This window comes from Phymastichus coffea, unplaced genomic scaffold, assembly GCF_024137745.1.
Source record: "Phymastichus coffea isolate CEN01 unplaced genomic scaffold, Cenicafe_Pcof_1.1 PCOF00021, whole genome shotgun sequence".
In the NCBI taxonomy this organism is placed as follows: Eukaryota; Metazoa; Arthropoda; class Insecta; order Hymenoptera; family Eulophidae; genus Phymastichus; species Phymastichus coffea.
This window is the reverse complement of record NW_026706832.1, coordinates 4,021,150-4,048,263: the sequence shown is the minus strand read 5'-3', so window position 1 is coordinate 4,048,263 and position 27,114 is coordinate 4,021,150. Positions and strand designations below refer to the sequence as shown.

At 37.2% G+C, this 27,114-nt stretch overlaps 1 protein-coding gene across 1 annotated transcript in view; it reads right to left on the bottom strand.

Annotated features, from left to right (window-relative positions):
* Nucleotides 1-27,114, bottom strand: part of LOC131675450 (cullin-2-like) — a 673,085-nt gene that overhangs the window by 314,306 nt on the left and 331,665 nt on the right. Inside the window, exon 7 of the mRNA XM_058954430.1 lies at nucleotides 126-621. Coding sequence (XP_058810413.1) covers nucleotides 126-621 — 496 coding nt within the window. The remainder of the gene's footprint in view (nucleotides 1-125; nucleotides 622-27,114) is intronic.

Here is a 27,114-nt window from a genome sequence, read left to right as displayed (position 1 = left end):
TGCATGCTATAGTTTCACTGCAATTATACTTATTTTAATAAATTAGCGCTATGTCTAACAATTTCTTTACCAATAATGCTTAATAAATATAATAAACTAAAATTACACTAGATAAATTCAGTTACCTTTAGTTGACCTTTCATTTTGTATTCTTCAACTCTTACAAAACTTTCAATAACTCCACAAATGACATCCGATGTAGCAGGTTGTGCTTTTCCTAATCGATCTGCATGTATTCCTTCAAGAAGTAATGTAACAAGCAAATCCTTCAAAGATGCAATCATTTTATTTTCCCATAGATATAAGCCAAGTTCACCTATTTCTTTCTGTTCTTGACAGTCAGGGATTGTAGACGGAGATCCATAAATAATTTCTGCTTCTGTTAATTTTTGTTTTTTTATGTGTTGTTGATTTAAATATAGATATAACTGATGGAGGTAATTTATTCCTTGAGAATATTGAGTCCAGGCACGGTGGTAAGACTGCAATAAGCCAATTTCTCCGTGTGATTGTACTTGGATTAATAATTGATTAACATGATTGTCTAAAAATTTTTCAGTTTCAATGTACAAGCGATCAGCTAATGGTTCTGGATAGGCAACGCACAACGAATAAACATCACTATAACAAAATTAAACTTTTCTAAAATAATAGTTTTAACTATTTTAAATTTTATTTCATGCAAAATATTTATGTTTTTATTATATAACAGCATATATTTTTAATATAAAAGATTATGTAGCACTCAGACCACTGATAGTTTTTGAATTAGTCTTTTATTCTAGTCTGGAAAGAAATCACTACTTATTTTTCTATAGTTTGATAGTATTGCAATGACATTAATTTGGATTTTCAAGAAAATAACCATTAGATATACAGACTTAATCATTTTTATCTATAAAAGTAATATTAGAGATTGTAAAAGACAATAAAACATCGTTTGTCTATGTTCCTACGACATCTGTTACACAAAAAATAGCTTAGCATCTAAGCTGACTTAAGAATTCCCATAGTCATGCAGAATATGCCGCTATTATTTAGGTCGCATTTAATTAAATGTGATATCTACTTAAAGGTGTAAAACGATAAATAAAAAAATAATAACCGTAAATAAAAATATTGACAGTTTAGGTAGTCGGTGATATACGAGGTGTGATCAAAAAGTAAGGTGAATTTTGAAATTTAGCGGGCTACGTCCGTTCGATCTTCGACTTTTTCATTTGGTTATGTCGGTACACTCGTCTAGAACATACATTCCAAATTTCAGCTTTGTAGTATGTTTGGTTTGTTTGTGAGAGGCATCAAGGTTAGAAGTGTTTTGCGTGCTCCACGATTTGCTGCTGTCTAAAAACATGGATCAAAGAGTTTGCATTAAATTTTGTGTGAAAAATGGAATCAAATGTTCCAAAACACTTGAAATGCTGAAAGTGGCATACGGTGAGTCTACTTTAAGCCAAAAAAATGTTTACAAGTGGTATAAACTCTTCCAAGAAGGCCGAGAAGACACCGACGACGAACCTCGTTCTGGACGCCCCAGCACATCAACAACTGATGAGAATGTTGAAGAAGTGAAGAAAATAGTATTGGGAAATCGTCGAATTACCATTAGAGAAATTGCTGATGATATTGGCATCTCATTTGGTTCGTGCCAATCAATTTTGACGAGTGTTTTAGACATGAGACGTGTGTCAGCGAAGTTTGTTCCGAAATTGCTCAATTTCGACCAAAAGAAACGTCGCATGAGCAACGCCCAAGAGCTACTGAATGACGTCAACGATGATCCAGATTTACTCAACAGGGTTATAACAGGTGACGAAACATGGGTATACGGTTATGACGTCGAGACTAAGACTCAATCGTCCCAGTGGAGGCATTTTGGATCACCAAGACCAAAAAAAGCACGCCAAGTTCGATCAAATGTACTGGTTTTGCTTACAGTTTTCTTTGACTGCAGGGGCGTGGTGCATCATGAGTTCTTGCCACAGGGTAGAGCAGTAAATAAGGAATATTATCTGCAAGTTATGCGCAATTTGCGCGAAGCAATCCGCCAGAAACGTCCGAATTTGTGGAAAAATAAAAATTTGCTTTTGCACCATGACAACGCCCCTGCTCACACATCGTTGCTTGTGCGCGAATTTTTGGCTAAAACCAACACAGTAACGATGCCACAGGCACCGTATTCCCCAGATCTGGCCCCCTGTAACTTCTTCTTGTTCCCAAAACTGAAGAGGCCCATGAAAGGACGGCGTTTTGCCACGATTGAGGAGATAAAGACGGCATCGAAGGATGAACTAAACAAGATCACAAAAAATGATTTTTTGAAATGCTTTGAGGATTGGAAAAAGCGTTGGCACAAGTGCATTATATCCGAGGGGGATTACTTTGAAGGAGATAAAATAAAAATTGATGAATAAATAAATATTTTTTGAGAAAAATAAAAATTCACCTTACTTTTTGATCACACCTCGTACACTGTAAAAAATTCAAATAAAATTACAAGCAGCTAGTTATTTTATAGCGGCTCTAGACGCAGTAAAATTACGAAGCGTTTGCTTTTTTATATATGAGTCTGTTGTTTTGGGAAGAGTAATTATATGATCGGACAGTACATTTGTCAATAGTTATTAAAATTACCACGTCCGAAAGCAGTAAAAATCCGATATACGTTTTTACGAGGGTGGTCCGATAAGTACTTAGCCTCACCGCCCGATGGCGCCACTCTCACAAAAAAAATATTCTATCAAATAGTACAACCTTCTTGATGGTTACTGTCAAGATTTCAGCCGGATTGGAGTTGTAGTTTATTTTTGAGAGCGTGTGAAAGCAAGTGTGACCGTTGATTTTTGAAAAATGGTAAAAGAGCAGTATCGGTCGGTGATTCGATTCTTGTTTTTGGAAGAGAAATCGCGTAGCGAAATCAAAAAGCACTTGGATGCTGTGTACGGTGACTCTTCTCCTTCGATGGCGACCGTCAAAAATTGATTTAACGAGGTTCAACGTGGTCGCACGTCCATTTTTGAAGAGCCACGTCCAGGTGCTCCGAAAACGGCTACCACGGAGGATAACGTGACAAAAGTTCACGATTTCTTCTTGGCAGATCAACGATTGAAGGTGCGCGAGATAGCTAAGATCGTAGGCATCTCAAAAGACCGCGTGGGACATGTCCTGCATGAAATTTTGAGCATGAGAAAGTTGTTGGCGCGATGGGTGCCGCGCTTGCTCACTCCGGACAACAAGCGCAACCGTGAGACAACTTCAGAGCAATGTCTGACGCTGTTTAAGCGCAATCCGAAGGAGCTTCTGCGTCGTTTCGTGACAGTCGACGAAACATGGAGCCACTGGTATACACCAGAGTCCAAAGAACAGTCGAAACAGTGGACTTTACCGGCGAAAGTGCTCCGAAGAAGGTGAAGACTGCCCCATCGGTCGGAAAGGTGATGGCCACCGTTTTCTGGGATTCACAAGATGTGATCTACATCGACTACCTGGAGAGGGGCAAAACGGTCACAGGGCTGTACTATGCCGAATTATTGGGCTGATTAGACGTCGAATTGCAGAAGAAACGGCCCCATGTGGCGAAGAAAAAAGTGCTCTTCTACCATGACAACGCACCAGCTCACACCTCCGCCGTTGCCATAGCCAAATTGGTCGAATTAGGCTACGAACTGCTGCCCCATCCACCAGATTTAGCCCCGTGCGACTTCTTTTTGTTTCCAAACTTGAAAAAGTCACTCGCCGGGCAGAAATTTGAGTCGAATGAGGAGGTAATCGCTGCCACGGAAGCCGACTTTTCAGACCTCGAGGAAACGTATTTTTCAGACGGGTTAAAGAAGTTGGAGCATCGCTGGGCCAACTGTATCGAACTAAAAGGAGACTATATTGAAAAATGAAACGCTATTTTTCCAAAATTTTCGTTTTTCTTTTGTAGGCTAAGTAATTATCGCACCACCCTCGTATAGTAATATTCTAAATTATAGGAATTATATGTCAAACTGAAAATTTTACGTGATGCAAGTAAAATTACTCTTTGCACAGTAAATGTACTAACTGTCATTAAAAGGGCAATACTGTAGTTTCACATACGTCAGGTCCGGCTAGTAAAATTACTGTTGAACTGTAATATGATGGATTCGCGTGGTGGTGCATGTGGCAGAGGTCGCGCAATACTGCAGCTTTAAGAGTGCTTATATGCATAAGAAATGCAATAAACGATTGTTAAAAAACATTAACAGGAACTCAATACGTAAGTAGTATATTACGTACTATAACAGTTTCTTATGTATACATATAACCAATATTAGCATTATTAGTACGAGTTTATAAAACACGTTGAAATAGTAAGGTTATGTTCGCATATAAAGCATGTATGAAATAATGGCATGCGACTTTTATATTTCAATATTCGTATTATCTGAAAAAAAGATAATCACCAATGAATAATGAATACCTTCATAGAAAAAAGCGGTTTAAACTAATGTTTCATGTTTTCTTCCTTTCAGATATAAAACGCGATAGTTGTGATTTTCAATTGCCATTCGCTTTGCTATTTATAAGTAGTCGTTTCTCCATAACATATCCACTGAAGAAATATACTTGTGCTACTTACTATTATAATACAAGTAAAGTGAGCAGACGATAGAAGCTGCTCGTTTTTTGTCTTTCAAGGAAAAAGCAACGTAGGGCTATACATGTGAAGCATATAACTTGACCTGCACCACGACTGAATCGTAAGTTTTCTTTTATGCTTTGCGTAATGCTTTAAAAAATTCTCTAATGAAAATTTCTATATTGTAACGCATTCTTAATAAATTAGCTTTACGCTTTACTCTTTAATAATAAAATTATGAAAAACCATGTATATCAAGTTGAGAAAATCCTGTTAATGAAATTGAGAAAAGCTTTCTAAATCAAATATAATGCCTTCTAAATCTTCAAAAATTGCTACCCTACAATAAATCATTATAATTATGTTTTAGATTTGGAAAAAACCAACATTATCTATTTGATATCAACATTTCCTATTGATCTTTCCATACCCAATTCCTGCATTGAGTTGCTGGCATTATTTATTGAATTGATTATATTATCGATATGTATTATTGCAATCATTGTTCAAACGATTTCAAAGATATTTTTTTATATAATAAGCATCAAAGGCAACATGGTGGTTTTAAAATATTATGTAAATTTCCTGGCTGTAAAAAAGAAAGTTTGAATTATTTAAGCTTTAGACAATACATTTTAAGATTTCATAGAAATAATGGTAGTTTTTCTTGTAATTTTAAAAATTGTAACTATTTCTGTTCAAGCTCAATATCATTGAAAAAACACTACAAAAGTCACAATATAAATGAGCATTCTATTGAGTGTCATTACTGTCCTAAAGTTAGAGGGTTTAGTTCTCAAAATGCCTTAAATGTATATTTATCATTAAAACACAGAGATATGCAGGAAATATATGATCAACCTTCATTATTTTATGAAAATAAACACGGCAATAGAGAAATAATATTAGAAAACAACGTTGATCATTCTGTAAATGAAATTAAAATTAATTTTAATAAAGATGAGTTCGAGCGTGAAAATATCAACTCACCGGACACAGTCATAAAAGATAACATTTTCAACGATGATCACGAATTAATAAATGATATATTTCAAAAAGAAACTTTAGCCGTTGATACATATGGTAAATTATACATCAATCTTAGTTCGAAACATTTTGCGACGGATTCTGCAATACAAGAAGTATGTGGAAGTACAACGGCAGCATTGAAAAATTGCCATGAAAAGTTTGTTTATTTACTAAACAAATCTGATTTAACAAGCGACAATAAATCTAAAGTTTTGCAATTGTTAACTAAATCTTACGGTGAAATAATTGATGTTCATGACGTTTCAAAGGGTATTTTCCGCAGTACACACACTCGAAAAAAGTTCTATCAAAGAAATTTTAAATACGTTGAGCCATTGATTGTACTTATACTTACGTCCCAATCTTGGAAACATTGAAAGATATGCTGTTAAACAAAACTATCAGGAATTGTTGTAGTAATATAGCTTCCTCATCTTCGGAAAATTGTTTGTTTGATATAAACGATGGTAGCCTATTAAAAGATAACGACGTTTTTAAATCGAAAAACCGTATAAAAATTTTAATGTTTCAAGATGCTTTTGAAGTTGTAAATCCCTTAGGATCTGCTAAGGGTAAATTCAAAATGCTTGCCGTTTATCTAATGTGCGGCAATTTACTTCCACACTTAAGGTCGAAAACTAATAACATTAAATTGATATTACTATGCCGTGAAAAATTTGTTTCTCAATTTTCATGGTCAGAAGTACTGAAAATCCTTGTAAGCGTTTTTACAAAGATAGAAACTGATGGGATTCGAGTTGATGGCAAAACATTTTTAGGGAGCCTTGCACATGTGGTACGTGATAATCTAGGGAGTCATCAAATCGGTGGATTTTCAGAAAATTTCAGCTCATCTCAATACTTTTGTCGACACTGTGAAATTACACTTGAAGAGTTTCGAAAAAACCCATTCGATAGAAAACCTTTGAGGACTGTAGAGAGTTATGAGAAATGTATTGTTGAATGCAAAAATATTTCAATTAATACGCGGCTTAAGTCTGCTACCAAAAAAGTTAGATCCGTCAAAGGTATCAAATTTAACTCATCTTTGAATGAATTCAAGTATTTCCACGTTAGTTCTCCTGGTTTACCACCGTGCATTGCACATGATATCTTCGAAGGCATTGTGCTGTATGATATGTTTTTGGCAATCGAATATTACGTAAAGAAGCGTTGGTTTAAGCTAGGACTATTAAATTTCCGACTTATTAGATTAAGTATTATTTATTCCGCAAATAAAAAAAAAATCAAAGAGCAAAAAACTAACTGGATCTGCTAGTCAAATGAGACGTTTATTGTTGATTTTTCCATTAGCTGTCGTAAATTTGACAAAAGATTTTGCTGATAATGTTTGGAAAATGGTTTTATTACTGCGTGAAATATGCTGTTTTACATGCGCACCTGATTTAACAACGGGTCAAAATGCTCTTTTTGCAAAGTTTTATTGCAGATTACATTAAATTAAGAGTGGAAAATTTTCCTCAAGTCAATTTCGACCTAAACATGAATACGAGGTGTGATCAAAAAGTAAGGTGAATTTTTATTTTTCTCAAAAAATATTTATTTATTCATCAATTTTTATTTTATCTCCTTCAAAGTAATCCCCCTCGGATATAATGCACTTGTGCCAACGCTTTTTCCAATCCTCAAAGCATTTCAAAAAATCATTTTTTGTGATCTTGTTTAGTTCATCCTTCGATGCCGTCTTTATCTCCTCAATCGTGGCAAAACGCCGTCCTTTCATGGGCCTCTTCAGTTTTGGGAACAAGAAGAAGTCACAGGGGGCCAGATCTGGGGTATACGGTGCCTGTGGCATCGTTACTGTGTCGGTTTTAGCCAAAAATTCGCGCACAAGCAACGATGTGTGAGCAGGGGCGTTATCATGGTGCAAAAGCAAATTTTTATTTTTCCACAAATTCGGACGTTTCTGGCGGATTGCTTCGCGCAAATTGCGCATAACTTGCAGGTAATATTCCTTATTTACTGCTCTACCCTGTGGCAAGAACTCATGAATCACCACGCCCCTGCAGTCAAAGAAAACTGTAAGCAAAACCAGTACATTTGATCGAACTTGGCGTGCTTTTTTTGGTCTTGGTGATCCAAAATGCCTCCACTGGGACGATTGAGTCTTAGTCTCGACGTCATAACCGTATACCCATGTTTCGTCACCTGTTATAACCCTGTTGAGTAAATCTGGATCATCGTTGACGTCATTCAGTAGCTCTTGGGCGTTGCTCATGCGACGTTTCTTTTGGTCGAAATTGAGCAATTTCGGAACAAACTTCGCTGACACACGTCTCATGTCTAAAACACTCGTCAAAATTGATTGGCACGAACCAAATGAGATGCCAATATCATCAGCAATTTCTCTAATGGTAATTCGACGATTTCCCAATACTATTTTCTTCACTTCTTCAACATTCTCATCAGTTGTTGATGTGCTGGGGCGTCCAGAACGAGGTTCGTCGTCGGTGTCTTCTCGGCCTTCTTGGAAGAGTTTATACCACTTGTAAACATTTTTTTGGCTTAAAGTAGACTCACCGTATGCCACTTTCAGCATTTCAAGTGTTTTGGAACATTTGATTCCATTTTTCACACATAATTTAATGCAAACTCTTTGATCCATGTTTTTAGACAGCAGCAAATCGTGGAGCACGCAAAACACTTCTAACCTTGATGCCTCTCACAAACAAACCAAACATACTACAAAGCTGAAATTTGGAACGTATGTTCTAGACGAGTGTACCGACATAACCAAATAAAAAAGTCGAAGATCGAACGGAAGTAGCCCGATAAATTTCAAAATTCATCTTACTTTTTGATCACACCTCGTATATGCTACACATACCCGAGATGAACGAATCATTTGGTCCTGCAAGACACTTATGGACTTTGCGTTTCGAAAGCAAGCATGGATATTTTAAGAATGTTGTTAGACATATTCAAAATTATAAAAACATTACGCAAACTCTCGCAGAGAAACATGAGTTACTGCAATGCTCGATTTTAGATGAATAAGTCGATAAAGTAAAATCATTAAAACCTATTATTGATATTTATTTAGTATAAATGGAACCAGATGTTGAAAATGCTATTTTTGACTTTTGTACAAAATTTTTTGTCAGTATTAAATATGTATGTAAAAAAATTTGAATTTAAAGGTATAAAATACGGTGAAGGAATGATGGTCTGTACCGGAAAAAGTATTTATGGCAATTTTGAAATTTGTACAGTGGAACATATTTTAATTAACGATAGCCTTACAGACATATATTTTATAGGATACATACATGAAAAATTGCAATCATACCAGAATTAGGAGTTTATGAACAAATTGATTATAAAAAGCATATAAAATGCACTCAATGTTTGGCACTAATCCCATCTTCATTTTTACTTTCTCCTGATCCACTGCCTGTCCACTACCTTGAGTCCGTCCCTATTTATGTTTTCAAATACATGTCTATTGATCAAGATTTAACATAAGTTTGTAAGTATGCAAAAAAACAAATCAAGACTGACTATTATATTTAAGCTTCTTTTTACAAGCAACTGTAGAATTTAAAGTTTGTAATTTAAATACTACACTCCTCGCAAAAATTAAGGGAACAAAAAAATTTGTCAAGTTTTTGGCTGATTTTCAACAGGCGGTATTTCAGTGAGAAATGGTCGTACAGGAAATAAAAAAATAAAGCTGTTGAAGCTTGAAAACTCTAGTTTTTAGTTTTTTGGTTAAAAATTTTTTGGAGCTCCGTATTTCATACAATCCTTATACAAAGCGCAAAAAAAATTTTATCCAAATTTTTTACATTTTGTTTCTTACTCTACGGGCATGGAAAAATTTGTTCGAGCTACGCCAATACATAGGTCTTTTAGCCTGTTTATTCAGCTTCGCGCTGCTTTTTGCGGAGCTCAATTACGATCATTTGTCTCCGAGATATCGTACTTTGAATGCAAAAGGGACCTTTTGCATTCAAATTTCGATGTCTCTGGAACTACTGGTCGTACAGCGAGCGGACACCGAATTTCATCATCTGTATAAAATTTCCGATGAAATACAGTCAAGCGTTAGTAAAGAGAAAAATTTTGTTCCATCTCCAACATTAAATTGAAAAAAGTGAGAAAAAGTGACATTTTCCCCTTTTTTGGTTACTTGACTGTATCTTCAGTAATATGGGCGGAAAAGGTACGGTTAAAGAGAAATTTTACAGTCTAATGTCCCCCAAAGAACCCATTAAATTTTTGGAGCGATCGGTTCAGCGGTTTTTCCGGACCAATCGATCAAAATTTATAAAAAAATAAAGGAACAAGGTTTTTGTTCCTTAACTTGAAGCAAACTTTTTAAAAATCAAAAAATTCCATTTTTTTTCGTCTGTTTACACAATTTTGTGTCTGTTTACGATTAATTTTGAAAAAAATTTAAAAAAAACATTTTTCAAAAATAAAAAAAAAATTTTTTCCACTAACTATAAAATATTGTTCTCTAGCGATTGATGACCGATTTACCGCAGGCATTAGCATTATCCAAAGCATACCACGTGGAGGTTGCTCGGTCGGATTTATGCTTCTTTTGTGCTTACGCACGTGTGCGAATGATTTTTGAAAAGAAGAGACCCCGTGGCTCGTCAGCTCCACAGTATTTTACGACTCCAAACTCACTTTCCAAAGTGTGTGTGTGTGTGTGTGTGTGTGTGTTTAGTATCGAGTATTTCCGCCTCTACTCTGAATCACAGCTTGCAATCGCTGCCGCATATTGGAAATGCAATTGCGGATCATCCGCTGAGGAATCTGACGCCAAACTCTTATCAAAGCAATCTCAAATTCAGGTAAATTTCGGAGGTTTGGGTAACTCTGACGTAATCGGCGGCCCAAAATGTCCCAGATATGCTCAATTGGATTGAGATCAGGACTCATTGCAGGATGCCTTAACAACTGAATGCCGTTTCTCTCGAAGAATCGACGAGTGATGTTCGCCGTATGAGGCCTTGCATTATCCTGCATAAGAATGAATCTTCTCGCGTTTCTCCATATTGGTAACACATGAGGTCTCAGAATCTGGTCGATATAACGCATGGCATTGAGGTTATCTCGAACAATAACCAAAGGAGTTCGAAATCCTCGTGAAACTCCCGCCCAAAACATTACTGATCCTCCATTGTAAGCGGCTACTGAACGCATCAAGCGTTGTGCATAACGTTGTCCTGTACGGCGCCAAACTCGAGATCTTCTGTCGTTACCATACAGACAAAATCGAGATTCATCTGAGAAATGAACATTGTTCCAGTTTCTCATGGGTCAGTTCACATGGTTACGAGCATACTGCAAACGAGCTCTACGATGTGCAGCGGTCAACATCGGCCCACGAGCAGCATTTCGAGCACGCAGTCCAGCTTTGTGAAGGCGATTCCTTACTGTTGTTCGAGAAATGTTTCGAGGCGGTCTTTGTTGTTGTCGTTGTCGTTGTTGTTGTTGTTGTTGTTGTCGTTGATGTTGTTGTCGTTGATGTTGTTGTCGTTAATGTTGACGATTGGGGAAGTTTTGGGCGATGATGTTTGCTGGAGCAAAAGGTTCTTGAAGGGCGTGTCGAATGATTGCTCGATCGTCTCGGCGAGTCGTCGCTCGAATTGATTTGTTTCCAGGTATCGGTTGTAGGCACGAGACACTACCGAGGGACTGACACCAAGTCGTTCACCCACCTGCCGATATCTATACCCCTCCTGAACAAGAGTTACTAGCTGAGCGACTTCTTGGGCAGATAAATGCAGCCTCGGAGGCATTATGAAAAAAATTAATGTTTACGAGAATCAAACAGCCGTCAAAAAGTTCTTTAGAATTTACAAAAAGAAAAGTTTAGTTTTGAAAAGAACTGTTGAGTGGTTTTTTACTAAAAAGTCGAAGAGTTTAGAAAAAAACTGTTTTTTTTTATCACGTTTTGGCTTCACAGAAGACGTTAAAAACTTATCGCGCGGAATTTCACAGACCGAGTAATGGATACGCCTTAGGCGTATCAACTTTGATTTTTTTCAAATCAATTTTTTTTAAGCGTAATTGAGGCTTGAATGTATCCATAACCTAGATAAATCAAAATGAGTGACTAATCGATTATTAGTTTTTTTGCAGTAAAGAAATTGAAAATGTAATTTTTTTTTCAATTAAAAAAAAAATTTTTTTTTTCAAGGGTAAATCAGTCATCAATCACGATGGCTAAAGAACCATATTTTATCGTCAGTAGAAAAAATGAAAAAAATTTTTTTTTTATTTTTGAAAAAATTTATTTTTTTACATTAATAGATTTTTGAAAAATTTTTTTTTATATTTGAAAAAAAATGCTTTTGTTTTCCATTTTTTTCAAAATTAATCGTAAACAGACACAAAATTGTGTAAACAGACGAAAAAAAATGGAATTTTTTGATTTTTAAAAAGTTTGCTTCAAGTTAAGGAACAAAAACCTTGTTCTTTTAATTTTTTATACATTTTGATCAATTGGTCCGGAAAAACCGCTGAACCGATCGCTCCAAAAATTTAGGGGGTTCTTTGGGGGACATTAGAATGTAAAATTTCTCTTTAACCGTACCTTTTCCGCCCATATTACTGAAGATACAGTCAAGTAACCAAAAAAGGGGAAAATGTCACTTTTTTTCACTTTTTTCAATTCAATGTTAGAGATGGAAAAAATCTTTTCTCTTTACTAACGTTTGACTGTATTTCATCGGAAATTTTATACAGATGATGAAATTCGGTGTCCGCTCGCTGTGCGACCAGTAGTTCCAGAGATATCGAATTTTGAATGCAAAAGGGTCCTTTTGCATTCAAAGTTCGATATCTCGGAGACAAATGATCGTAATTGAGCTCCGCAAAAAGCAGCGCGAAGCTGAATATACAGGCTAAAAGACCTATGTATTGGCGTAGCTCGAACAAATTTTTCCATGCCCGTAGAGTAAGAAACAAAATGTAAAAAATTTGGATAAAATTTTTTTTGCGCTTTGTATAAGGATTGCATGAAATACGGAGCTCAAAAAAATTTTTAACCAAAAAAACTAGAGTCTTCAAACTTCAACAGCTTTATTTTTTTATTTCCTTTACGACCATTTCTCACTGAAATACCGCCTGTTGAAAAGCAGCCAAAAATTTGACAAATTTTTTTGTTCCCTTAATTTTTGCGAGGAGTGTACTTATGATACATTTATTGCATTTTTGTTTGTTTGAGTTTTGGTGGCTAATTAAATTTCATTTTGGTGGCTGTTTGACATTTATTTCGTTGTAAAATAGAATTTATGTGTTGAAAATTTCAATGAAAAATAATTTATTTGTTGTTTTCCTTTTGTCTAAATGTAGATGCTGCTGTTCAAAGTATGGAATATTGAGAGGGACAAGAAGGTTGCCGTAGCTGTGGATGACGATGAAGAGTTATTAACGAACGTAATCGTTAAAAGTACAACCAAATTAAAAATAATAGATCTTGATTTAACTCTCGTCTTAGAATGTGACGGTACAATCATCGACGACAACGATTCACTGAGATGTTGCCAAGACAAAGTCTTGATGTTACTGTCCGATAGGCAAAAGTGGCTTGCAAATGATTCAAATACTTTACATTTAGAAAATAGTATTTTTCATGATTCTATTACTCCAGAAGCTCGATTATCGACATCAAATGCAAACGTAACGGCAGAAAAAAAATATTGATCTCATCGACAGTGTAAGCGAAGAAAAAAAGGTTGAAGTGCCAAAATCTATGCGAGATGAAGTCGCAAAACATCTGATGGAAAACAAGAACAAGGACGTCATGAAACAAGTAAAAGTGCCTTGGCTCACTTTTGAACTAAGAATTTTAAAGAATCTTCAGAATGGTCAGCGTCTTAATCCTATTGATGTAGATAAAATTGTGCGAAGAACTATAGGCGAATTTGGAATTTTAGATACAACTGCTACTGTGCCCATGTTAAACAAAGTTGCTGAAGAAATGGTTACGCTATATCCTGAAACATTTGAAGACCGTAAGAGCGATGGTGTCACAAGATGCGGGAATGGTACTGCAACTATTTTGAGCAAACTTGTAAACCATCAAAATTATTTGACAAGAAAATAGACTGGTACGTTAACCAAAAAATTAAAAATTCCTCTAGCAAAACAGAAAGGGAGCGGTTCACCCCCCCCCCCCCAACCCACCGCGGCATCGGTGAGGTTAATAAGGTATTGATTACCCAGCCAGTGAAGGCAAGGTATTGATTACCCAGCCAGTGAAGGCAAGGTATTGATTACCTAGCCGGGTGCTACGGGTAATACCTTGCCGCAGCACGATATCGGCCTTGACATGCCACGAGAGACAACAGAATATCAACAATTTCGTTTCTCGAATAATCCGATATATTCCCTCCTTTTAAGTCGACTAAGAAAATTACACTTGAACTATCCTGAGAAGGACTGTTAGCGAATCACTATTGTCATAAACAATACTAAAAAAGTGTTATTAAACAATTTACTTGAAACTTTGTAGGCTTGTCCGGAATCACACCAGAAAAAAGAATGGAAATAACATGTTATCCCACAAAATGGAAAATAACACTTCTCATGAATGCTTTGAATACATGAAGTCGACTTTGAAAATCAACCTGAAGTTTAAGCTCAAGGTCACTGTTGTTTGACCCTACAATTTTTTTGGGATATTGGGGTTATTGAATTATTGGGGTTATCGGGTTATTGGATTATTGGGTTATTTGAGTTATCGAGTTATTGGGTTATTACAATTAACTTTACTTTTGCCCGATCATCCCATCATTTGCATAGATGAAGAAAATCATAAATTTGACCCCTACATGACCTTAGGCAGGGGGGGGGGTTAACCGCACCCCACACATAATACGTTATCCAAACGTAGAATTTCCCGCTCTTTCCGAATCCGGGATGAAAAATATAGGTTCCTATTCAAAAAATGACTTTGACCTTTAAATGACCTTGAAAATGAATCTCAAGGTCAAATCGGATTTCATAGAAAGATTGCCCCCATTGTCCCAAACAACTGTTGTCTGAACAATTTTTTTGTACAACGCTAACCGTCGAAAATTTCGGGGTGGTTCCTTTAAAATAGGACACCCTGTATACTTATTTTTTTCAGAATGAATCTCAAATCAATGATATAACGTTGTACAGTGCTGATCCGTGTATTTTGGAACTGAGTGAGTAATGATATATAATTTAGTGCAAATTTTTAGTTTGATAATGTGTCTCATATAACTATATATTTCAGACAAAGAGCCTAAAGAATTTCTACTGGTAAAAGATTGTAACGTTTTTAAGAGGAACTGGAATATTGTCCAGTGATCGTATGGCCCTTTTCCAAGTAGTCCATCTAGATGATTCCACACGCATCCCAGAAAACCGTGGCCATAATCTTGCCAGCTGACTTTACTGTCTTTGCCTTCTTTGGGGCTAGTTCTCTTACGGTAATCCATTGTTTGGACTATTCTTTGGTTTCAGGAGTGTAGTGGTGTACCCATGTTTCGTCTACAATTACGAGTCGACGCCAAAAGTCTTCCGGATGACAACGTATGCGTGCCAAAAGAGCCTCAGAGGTGACCACGCGGGTTCGTTTGTTTTCACCAGTGAGCAAATGCGGCACCCATCTTGCTGATATTTTTTTCATCCCCAATTTTTCATGCAAAATTGAAGTGATTGTACCCTTTGATACCCCTGTGGCCTCAACTAATTCTCGCAATTTTAATCTTCTATCACTCAACACCATATCGTCAATTTTGTTCACCATTTCGGGCGTACTCACTTCTACGGGGCGTCCCGAACGAGGTTCATCTTTTGTTGCTGTACGGCCGCGTTTAAATTCTTTTACGCGGTTATAAACAGTCTTAAACACAGGAGCATACTTGCCATGAACGGCGTTCAACTCAACTGTGATTTCTTTTGGTGTAAGGTCTTTCAAATGAAAATATTTTATTACCGCTCGAAAGTCAGTTTTTTCCATTTTTCATATAAACCAATAACTCTTTGTTCAACCAACGCTCACAAAAAAAACGGCTTAATGAATCGAGCTGAAACTTTGTATGATATCTAGTTAGTAGTATTGCTTGCCAAAAACATCATAATTTAAGCGTGACGAGCGCCACCTCTTGGATTTTGTAAAGACTTATTGACCCCCCCTCGTATTTCTTAGTTTCAAGCGCATCAATCTAGAACTTTTCTCCATGTAATAAGATTGAGTGGACCGTTAACATCAAAAGTCTTCGTTTTTTCTGTTTTAGTCCGTTAGAGCGCCCGTTAATATTGGTTTTAGCAGAAGTTCAAATAATTTGTCTATGGTATATAATCGAGTCAGTGATCTATAAAGAGATGCCCCTTACGAGCCATTGATGCATTGCAGAGTTCCGTAACCAGTCGCATAGTTTCGTCTATTAGTCATTTTATTCTTTGTTCGTCCATTAAATTAGGTAAGATGATAGAGGATGCCTGAAAATTGGACAGAAACTCCAAGAATTGTTCCAATTCAATCTTTTGACGTTCTACCACGGGTATCATTTCTGTTCGGTCTGCCATTTCAAAGATAATGTATTAATGATCGCTGGTTGTACAGTGCTCTGTCACCCGCTATTCCTTAATTTGTGGAATCAGCCTGTCTGACACCAAAGCCGCTACAAGTTTCCAATTAGTTCTGCTTTGTATAATCGCTATTGTAATGTAGTCTAGCGTGATTGTTGTTACCAGCTGTCATCTCTTCTCTGACCAACGTGTATAATTGATTAACGTATGCTCCGCATCGTCCTTCTCGTTTCCGCTCAGGACACAGTCAGGTGCCCTTATCCTTCTATCTAAAAGCAAGTAGTTCCTGAAATAGCCATAATCGATGAGCATCTGGATAATATAAAAGTTCACCTCTCCATCCTCCCTTCCCAACTACTGCATTAAAGCACTTATCAGTAGTCTCGTCTCTCTACCTATTGAGTTTGCTGTCCATTGCTCCTACCATTCGTTTATTATTCTGATTCTTTCGTGACCTATCGCCTTCAACCTAGTCTCATTTGCGACCCTATCGTAGACTTTTTTACGTTCCTTTGCTAGGAGGTCTATAGAAATACTTCTGCGATAATCAGGATAGCATTTTGTGAAACCGTCTGGTAAACTCAGAATACGAGTATACCCAGAGCCTTCTGTCTCTGTACATGCCGCATTCCTATGTTTCTCCACATTTAAGGTAACGACCCAAATCTACGCTCGGTATAAAAGGATAAAGTAAATCGTGGACATCAGTAGTCCTTTCATCGCCGGTCACGGTTCGTATGTGTTTGCCATTAAGTAACTCAGGGAAGCCGTCATCTCTCGATTTATCAGCTGTTCGTATGATGTGTGGAAAAAAGTGAATTTTATATCCAAAGTGACTTCCAGTTATTTAGCTTATTCTTAGTTTCTATTTGCGTTATGTCGATCTTTATTGATAACATCAAGTTTATTCTCTGCCTAGTTAAAAATGTCAGTTCTGTATTATATAGAGTTAGACCTATCCCTCATCCGATTATTTATTTGTATCATCCCTATATTAAGGATTAGTAGTGCTGATTCTGAAGTCTGGTCTACGATCACTAATGCTACGACATCAGCGTAGGTAATAAATAATAAATTTTCCGGAAGTTCCAGTTTCAGCAAGCTATTGTATATAATATTCCAGAGCAGTGATCTCAGAATGGAAAAACCTAAACCTGCCGTAATTTCTATATCTCATGAACTATCAGTGGTCTCATAAATCATTTTTCTATTACGTAAGTAGTCAGCTATCACTCGCTTGAGGTAATCAGGCACATCACAGGTTTGGAGAGTCTCTAATACGTCCATTCAGCTGACTGAATTGTAAGCATTCCTGATGTCCAGCGTAACCACTAGAACAACCGATTTGTGTGGCATATCAGTCTCTCTCTAGCCACTTTCTCAGTTATTTCTCGCATTACTCAGGGTCGTCGATTGCCTTTTGCGAAAACCGTACTGGTTATTTGCAAGCCCTTCGTCAGTCGGGGTCTGAGTAAGAGTTCCTATAGTTTCCCTGCTGTATCTAATAAGCTTAAAGGCATATAGAAAGATGATGCCTCCGGATCTCCCTTTCTTTTATGAAGAAGAACAAAGCGGGCCGTCTTACACCTCATAGTAACAGCTCCTGTCTATAGGTATGAGTTGTACATTTATAGCAGAGTTTGAGGTCTGATATTAGATATTAACCGCAGGACCTTACGTGGTATAACGTTGGGTCCAGGCGCTTTTTCAGCCTTCAGCAAGGAGGTGGCTCTCTTGAACCTCTATAGATTCGAGGACCACTTGTTCGCGGTTTTCTACCGTCTCTCATCTCATAAGGTGTATTACAAAGAGTTCTTTACTTATGGTTCCCGTGGTGTTAATGTCTTTCAGTTCCGGGGACCAAAGCGCCTAATTTTTTGATTGTTATTTTGTAACCTAGATCCCACGGGTTTCGATTTATTTCGTCACGCAATTCCTTCCAGCAGCGATCTTTGCTAGCCTTTATCGTTCAGCGTCTTACATGCTGTCTTATATTCCTTAGAGAGAACTTCGGCATTTAGTTTATCTTTTTCACGGTTGCGGTACGGTCTCCTTCTAAGGTCTTCCTTTTTCGTGGCATAGAGATATCTATGATCAATGCTGTCTTGTTTCTCAGTCAGATTTGTCGGAATGTCATCCGAAGGTACCGGGCCTCCTGCAGGGACCTTAAGAAACACTCTTTATTGAGTTTTTTTCAGGTTACACCGTGGAAATCACCGAGAAATCGTCGATGACCTATCGGTGTTGCTGGTGATCGCTAATAGTGTAATTCTCTGTTAGCTACCATTGCTTTATACAATTTTATATTTTCCTTGTTGCAAAGGTTACATAAGGAAATCTGAGAAAAAGTCCTCTAGATTCTCCATCTTTTCCTTAAACTCCTTGAGAGAGCAGTTTGGGATCATTTAAACACTCATAAAGGTAATAACTCTCACCTTCACTCATATGAAGTCTTCGCCCGACCCCTACCCTTTGTCATCGCAGTTCTCAAGAATTTCCTTATCTATAATTTTGACGTATCGGAGAGGTTGGACAACCAGATAGAGTTTGTCATTAAGTTTTTCGCTAATAATCAGGATATCTTCGTTGCATACCATTGTGGTCTCGTCAATTAGTAGTTGCAGTACCTTATGCAAGTTACCTTGCAATATTTTGACCATTTCTATTTGCTCTACTGTACTTCTCCAATGCAGTCCTAAAAATTCCGCACGCAGCCATACCGGGCACATGTTTTCTTTTCTCATGTCTCGCGTCGGAATACAGGAAGTGCGATACATTTATCTTGTCGCATGATCTGTTCGTATAGTCCTGTTGTATACACTTTCAATACGCTCTTCGTTTATCCACTTCTTTATACGATCTCGCTGTCTTGATGTTTGTTCCTATATTTAAGATAATGGAAATACCACGGAAATGATATTCTCTGCCGTATTGCTGTATGTGGCAATTGATCTACTCTATAGTTGATCTACATGGTCGATCCGGAGCATCGTCTGTGTCGTGCTCTCCTCTAACCGACATACCATCATGCAAAGTTCCCTAATATTCGATCCAAAAATGTGTACTCATGGGTTTCGTGCGACACCGGTCGCTTTCATCAGAGCATTCGTAACGTTTTTCGGCTGTTGCACAATTTATAATTTCTTAGTAGATGCTGGGTGCCAAATCCCTAACAGTCGTGTCGTTCTCTAGTTTTTGTCTCAGCTCTGTTTCGGAAAGATTTGCTGTCGTTCGTGTTGTTCGCGTTTCTACGCAGACTCAGTAATAAATCGCCGTCGCTGATTTTTCGGTGTCATTGAACCTGAATGATTGCAGTATCTGGGTCAATTGAAGATATTAATTTTTGTATGTACCTCTCACTATTGGTCAGCTTGATAAGCAAAGCCCCTGTCAGTCTTTCTTTGATCCGGCAGTAGGTCCTACCAATTTTGATTCTGCTCTAGTGCAATGACTGCTATCTATCTACGTCCACTTAGCACGCGGTCATTCAGACGTCATTCTTGTTTAGCCTGAATATATGGATATTAAAGTCCAGGTTTTGTCCTGTTTTTCGCTTGAGTGCATCCTTGATGTCATTTGTTTATGTTAAAAATGACAAATGACAGTCCATATCCAGAATCTCTAGTGTCATATCGTCTGTTGAAACTGTTGTTTCTCTGTGACGCCATTGCGAAAGCGCATTAGGAGACCACCGTCTTTTGTCTTACATATTGCAAACTTCTTAATTTGAAACTCTCGAGATCAATTTTTGTTTTAAATCAACGTAGAGTGTCAGTGTACATCTTTCCATCCTTTGGCCTGAGTAAAATAATGTTAGTCCCCCCTTTTTGGATAAGATTAAATCTCCTGGGCCGAACTTTGTCTGCGTCAGTCGTTCTCTTTCGTCGGAAAAGCGTCACTGTCGTCGAGGTAGAAAGCCTCTTCTTCAGCATCGTTTTTGAGATCAACCGAACTATCGGCTGGATCAACGTCCCTGTCGTTGCTGTACCGTTAGTCGATTGTTTCTTATTTCTTGTTCTAGAGGGAACCCTAGTCCAGTTCGATCCATCCGTTACCCTTTGATAGGCCATGGTCTGCTCAGGGCTGGTACCGGTGTTGTTTTTCTTTTGTTTGGGTCCTTGTTTCTCTGTATTCTAGTTCTAGTCTTCATCTTTTCGAGAGTTGCATCGATGCATCTGAGTTGCGCTCAAATAGTCTGGAAGCTTTCGATCGTCTGTTCGTTGTTCATTGCGTCGTCGCGAATTTCCAATATTCCTCTGTCAGAATGAAGCGTTCGCATTTTTGGTATGCTAGGCTGTACATAGGATGCTTATGAATCCGCGATATTCTGCACAGATGATACTAGAAACCTCCATAATTTGAGTTTGTGATCTCCATTATTCTATTTTTTTAGTGTGTGAAAAGTGTCGTGTTGTGGTTAGACATAACTCCTCGAGGTTTAAAAGACCAGTGATCCGTTCTCGTCCACCTCAGTACTAGAGCGCTGCGTCAGATTTATAGTTTCGGATGTTTTTAGCCTCCTACTCGCAGCATCCGATCACTAGTTGGCACTATTACAAGAGGCGGGATTTCTAGCTTTCATTATACCAATGTATGGAGCAGCCTCCCATGTTGACTACACCGAGTTCAAGCTCCATGCTATTGGCGGGCCAACAGTGTCAGTATTAACAATTGTACCCTGCAGAGTGAAGGTTTACACTGACATAAGGTAGTCCCTTCTTGATTATCTTTATCATTATCTTCCCATCTCAATTTCTATCTGTTGGGCCAGTCTATCCGCCTCATATTCTTCCGAAAGGTCTTCGTTTGAATAATCATCGTCTGATGTATTTATTAGAGATTCAACTATTTATAGATCACCCTTCTACTTATTCGCCAGTAGTACTCGTTTTTACAACGACTCTTCATTCCGCGATAGCGAACTTAATTCCATGTAAGTGATGAGCGATTAAGCACATTCGCTAGGTACCACTATTCTCGTGTCATATGTGAGTCATTGCTTCCATTTGGTTGTATTCGTTATAACATACACAATCTTTTTGGGTCAATAGAGTGGATTTACAAAATTTCCATGTTTTCTATATGAATGGGATAGCAGAGCTTGTGATGATCATTAAAAGAGGATTATAAACGAACTGGTAGGCAAGGAATAACTTTGGTTGATCCGACTAATATAAAATTCTTCATGTAAAATTAGGCTTAATCAAACAGCTAATGAAGGCTTTTCTCGAATACAAATAGTACTGTCTTTTAGTATCTTTTTGTAAGGTTCCCAAAGTTATGAGAAACAAAATAAGGAAGGAATTTTGGATGCACCTCAAATAAAAGAATTGATTAAAGATCTAGAATTTACGAAGAAAATGCTGGTGTATGAACAATAAACAATGACAAAGCTTTGTCGATGTTTGCACAAAATTTTTAGGCAACAACAGAAATCCAAATTATAAACAAAATATTAAAGAGATGGAAAGGCGTTACTAAGGGTTTCGGGATGTCAATATGATGTCGGATTACTGCTGGAATCTGAAAAAAGATACCTCAGTCAAACACAAAAGAAATACGCTGAAAAGAACATTTTATAAAACATGCAGACAGAAGAAAAAAGCGCGTTTAGTTTGGAAAGTGATCTATTTATTACTAGACATTTTTCGATGTTAATCTCAATTTTATCTGTAAACGAGTTTCGAAAATTCAATGATCTTGAATTGTGATTCAGAGACATTGAGAAACTTACGAAGCTTCTGATAAGATTGGAAATGTTGCCAGTATAGAGCTTATTTTTTTCTCAAGAAAAACAATCAGATTCCTCTCTTTATATAGCCTACCTATTGAACATCGACAAAATAGGCCTCGAAGAGGGACTGCTGGATCCTTACTAAAGAGTACAATCCAACAGTCTTGGATGAAACGCCTATAAATTTTTAAAATCTTGCTTTTATAAATTCGCCAACCAGCGACCAAAAGTAAATTGCAATGAATTTCAATTGTATTTTTGGAATTGCCCTCCTATCGATTACTTTTGTCATCATTGACGAAATTACAGGACTAGAGAAATTCCGATTAAGAGTCTGAAGTTACAGCCTCGTAGGTTACGGGGCTCGAGAAATAATGAAAGTAGGGCGCGGTGGTTCGGGGTTACAGCGTGGTAGGGTTAACCCAGTGCTCGAGAGTTCACAAAGTTTGAGTTAAGAGTATGAAGTTATTATATAGGCCAAGCAACAGAGCATCAAAAGAACGATTTCGTGACATTAATCCTAGTTGCAAGCCGACTGTACCATCATGAGCAGGCCATACCAGACTTCATTAGGTATATGTTTTGGACAACCAAAGCTCATCAGCTTTTTTTTTATTAACATTTTTAACAACAAAATAGCACTTTTTTCGGTTTTTTACTCATAACTGAAAAAGTAATTATGCTAGCTCAATATTGTCAATAAACAAATTGTAGCTAATAATATAACGAATAAAATGCTTTTTCGAACGAATCAATCGGATAATTAGAAGCTGAGAAAACTTCGGAAAACCCGGAAAATAGAGCACATTTTAAAAAATTCATAAAACCGCCATTTTTTAAGTTGGAGAGCTCAGCTTTAGCAGAAATGTAGTATTTGATGTCTAGTTTATGCATGCGAAAGATTGGCGGTATAGGATGATTAGGTACCGAGTTATTGCAATTATAATTTTTTTATGCCCTTAATTGTAAATCGCTGCTTGCTCCTGAGGTGGTCCAATTTCAATTTTAAAAACGGATTTGGAAAGTACGTAATCCACGCAACAAAATGTATATTTTCATTTTCCATGCAGAAGATGTTAAAGTAGAGAAAAACGCGCTCAAAGACAACTCTGAACCGGCGCTCGCGCGTTTGTGGTCGTGTAGTGGGGGGAAGCGGAGGAGAGGAGAGGCAGCAGTATATAGTAATACAAGCGCGCGGCCCGGCACTACACGCGTCGCGTCGTTTTCTTTTCAATCAATATTTGTTTTTGTATTACTTATGCTTTTTTTACTTTATAATATTTTTTACGTTATTTCATGTGTGGGTAATCGATACAATTAAATATGCATAGCGTGCAGTATGAGAAGTAATGTTGTTTTATTAGGAAGTATTAAATTCGTGATGTTCGTATAATATACAAATAGGTTTCTCTATTATTGTAATGTTTGAGAAATACAAAACATTATTGTGTGAGTACATTTATAATTAAAAACATAGCTTTTATTCAAAAAGAAAAAAACAGTAAAACGTACAAACATTTTTTTTACAGCAGTACATATAGAATTTTTCTTTATTATTTTACAGTTTGCTAAAAAATATTTATAGAAAATGGATACATTTTTTTCTATAGTTGAGCGCATACAATAAACTATTTCGTGAGTGTTACGAGTAGAAGTTACAATTTGTCAATCTTATAAGTATTAAGTCAATCTTCTTTTCTTAGCAGACGGCGCGATTTCTGCCTCAATATTTAAATGGACATTATCCACCTGTAGTTCGTCAAATTCGTTATCGTCATACATTGACTCTTCTTCCGACACATTGTCATCGTCGGGCGCAATCAATTGGTTATTCGCATCTAAGTTAGAACATGTAGTATCATCGTGGCAATGTGCACATAAGTTAGAACATTTTAAACCGTGTTTTTTGCAACTTCACGAATTGTCTACGCACCCTTTTTTGCTACACGAACACGATATTTGATTAAGTATTTTATCGGGGACCGGAGGATCGCGAGTACCGACAGGAAATAAGTTATTATTTCTAACTTCCCAACCATAGTCTGTTGGTCGTAGGTTTTCGTTACCCAGCCATAGCTGCAGCTGATAATAAACGCGATACGCATGCTCTTTGGCAGCCCCTTCTGTAGGTGGCAATCTTTCCAATGAAAATTTTTTCTTAATGTTACTGTAGTGTAAGTAACGCAAGTCGCTCAAGCTGAAAACCTCAGCTTTATCTATCAATGCCTTCTCCATTTTCGTACTGTATAAGCTGATGATTATTTGAAATGAAGCCCAAGCTATTTTTTCTCGAGTGGCCTGGGCGTCGTAAAATATAGCTGCATATTCAAATAATTTTTCTTGTTTCATGGCCTCAATAATTTTGTTTTTACCAAGATTGTAGAAACAAGACGTCGTATCACAACCACAAAAACAGTGTAGAAACGCTACAATTTTTTTTAATGAAGGAGACTTAAAACTATTGCTGCTATAGTACTCGTTGGGTGAATTACCTTTCATCACTCTCTTAAAAAATATATTGTTCATATCTTCAGACAATTGCGAAAAAATCACCAATAAGTCCGTATCTTGTCCTACAATAATTACTGTATTATCCGAATCCATACGCGCATTGTCCACTGCTGTTGTAACTATCAATCTGTCTGCGTCTTCGACGGCGACTTTCGTTCGATAACCTGCTACGTTCAATGAATTACAAATTAATTGAATTAACCTCGATTTATTCTTTTTGTTATTGAGAAACAGTTTTTGACTAGTTGCTATTATCGTGTTCTCATCGAAGGCGATTTCACGGCCTATATTTTTTAATGTCCTGCGCGAACGTTCAACTGATTTCGTTGACAGAGTATCATCGTCTGGGTATCCATCGAATATTACGTAACTATTGAGATCGTAATTGTTTTTTACGTAAGTTATATATTTGTCTATTATATCTCTTATCATCGTATTACTTTGCCAAACAACTTTGTGCAATAAAAATCCACCGTCAACTACGTACGTTATAGTCCCGAGTGTGCCAGATAATTGATGCGTAAATTCGAAGTTGGAAACAAATTCTGACTTTTTTGTTTTTCTCATGCCATTTTCATCAAATAAAGATAAAGGAATAGGTGCAAGCTCGTAAAAGCTAGCGTACTCCTTTATATCCCCCTTCGTTTCAATATTCAATGAAATTTTTTGAAAAATAATTAGTGGTTGGATATACACTTCTTCATTGGATGAATTTTTTATGGTTGAATTTGCTGCCGATAAATGTACAATTTTATCTTGCCTTTTGAATTTAACGTCTGTGAATTTCTTCTCAGACGTATTTTTGAATAAAGCCGTGCCGATCTCGAAAGCTTTATGGCAATTCACAGAAGAATCTGCAACAACGCCGGAAAATATTCCGATGAGTTTGTCCAAATCAGGGAGAGGATTGTAAGTTTCGAAAAATTGTAGCACCTTCGCTAAATCTTCCGAATCTCTGGACATGCGTGACACACGGTTGTCAACATGCTGCTCAGATGTTGAAAAAACGACGTTGCAAAATAATTCCATCGAGTTTCCGATTTCTAACACGGCCATTCTAGACAAAATCCATTTTGCTATAACTCCTTCAGTTAATCCACGGCCATGCGTCAAACCACCAGAACACTTCATTGCTCGCATTAACACCTGCTCAATCGTCATGTCTGACCAGATTCCTGACCAAAACCGATTAGAACGCCTTATAGTAAAAAACCCTTGTTTACAAAACTGATCGTATTCGTTCAAGTCCATGATTTCTGGCAATTGTAGCATTTGTTGAACATACAAAAGACAAGCTTTAGCGTACAAATGGTAGCCAGAAGCGAAAAAGAAAGGAATCACCAACAAAATTGTTTCGAGGTGTTGTTCGAAATTTCCTGACCGTTCAGCATCGACGAATCGTTGTAATAAACAAATAAGTTTAAAGTAGCGAATCCACAATTGACAAGTAGGACCTTTTTTTTCAATCGCATCGACAGTAGCAATGAATTTTTGTTTTACATTTTCCATAATTGGATCAGCTAAATAACCATCGAAATCTGTTTCTCAATTTTTGGCAAGCCTATTTCTAAGTAAGCTCTTTCAGTATCATCCAGGTCGATATTTTTCAAAATAATACTTGCAAGAGCAGCTTGCACTATGAGGTGGCCTCTTACCGCCCTTGAAAACGCATGGCCTGTCAAAGCTTTCTCAGCGGATAGCTCTGCGTACATCGTGCAAAATGCCTCGTAAAGGCCACTACCTTTCATTATAACATTTATGCTTCCAATGAATGACATCAGGAGGTGAAAACCCCCTAACCGTAATATAATGGAGCGCAGATTGAAGGGATCGTTAGATGGATCTATCGAAGCTATTATTTCGCTGGCTTTCATGAACAAGGGTAAATCAAAAGTTACGAAGCAATGCTTCATTTTCTTTTCGTCGGCTCTATGTCTAGCGTCGATCAACGCGGTCAAAATAGTTTTATGTTCACCCGGCGGTGCTTTGATGAATGGCAAAGGTATAACTTTCGTTGTACAGTAGTCGGTGTTGAAATGATGGTAGGTATTCATGAAACCATGCCAATTTGCTGTACTATTTGGTGCTCTATATTTTCCGAAAAAATAAAGCACATCAATCGGTTTCAATGTCATCGAAAAGTCATTACTAGAAACTCCTTCCCAATCGCGAACAGTTACGCTATCTAACTTGAAAGGTTTATTAGTTTTGAAATCGCTGAGCGGCACAAAGCTCGATGACGTTGCTGTATTTATTTTCGGTAAAACTCCTTTCAAGCGAGGAATTGAATTCTTGCATGTTACGAAAGACCCTGGCGTCGCACATATTATACCGCCCATACAATGAAATGTATTTTTACCGTCTATTGTTGCAGTATTGTGATCTGCGTTGTCATAGATGAATTGAATATACGTGTCGTCTTGTATATCATATTGATCTGGAGCATTGATAATTGAACTCTCCAACCGTACCGTTTCAAAGTATGATTCGCAAAGACTTATGTAATGCAACCCGTCAATCAATCCTCGCGCAGAATATTTGGTATGTATTGTGCTTGCAAGCCCAAGTAATATTGAAGATCTAAATGATTTCGGTCTAACGGATGACATTAAGACGTGAGCAGCAGTGACGATTTTTTTCTCCCACTTATCCCAAGAGCCATTTTTAGGCTTGCGTTTATGTGTTT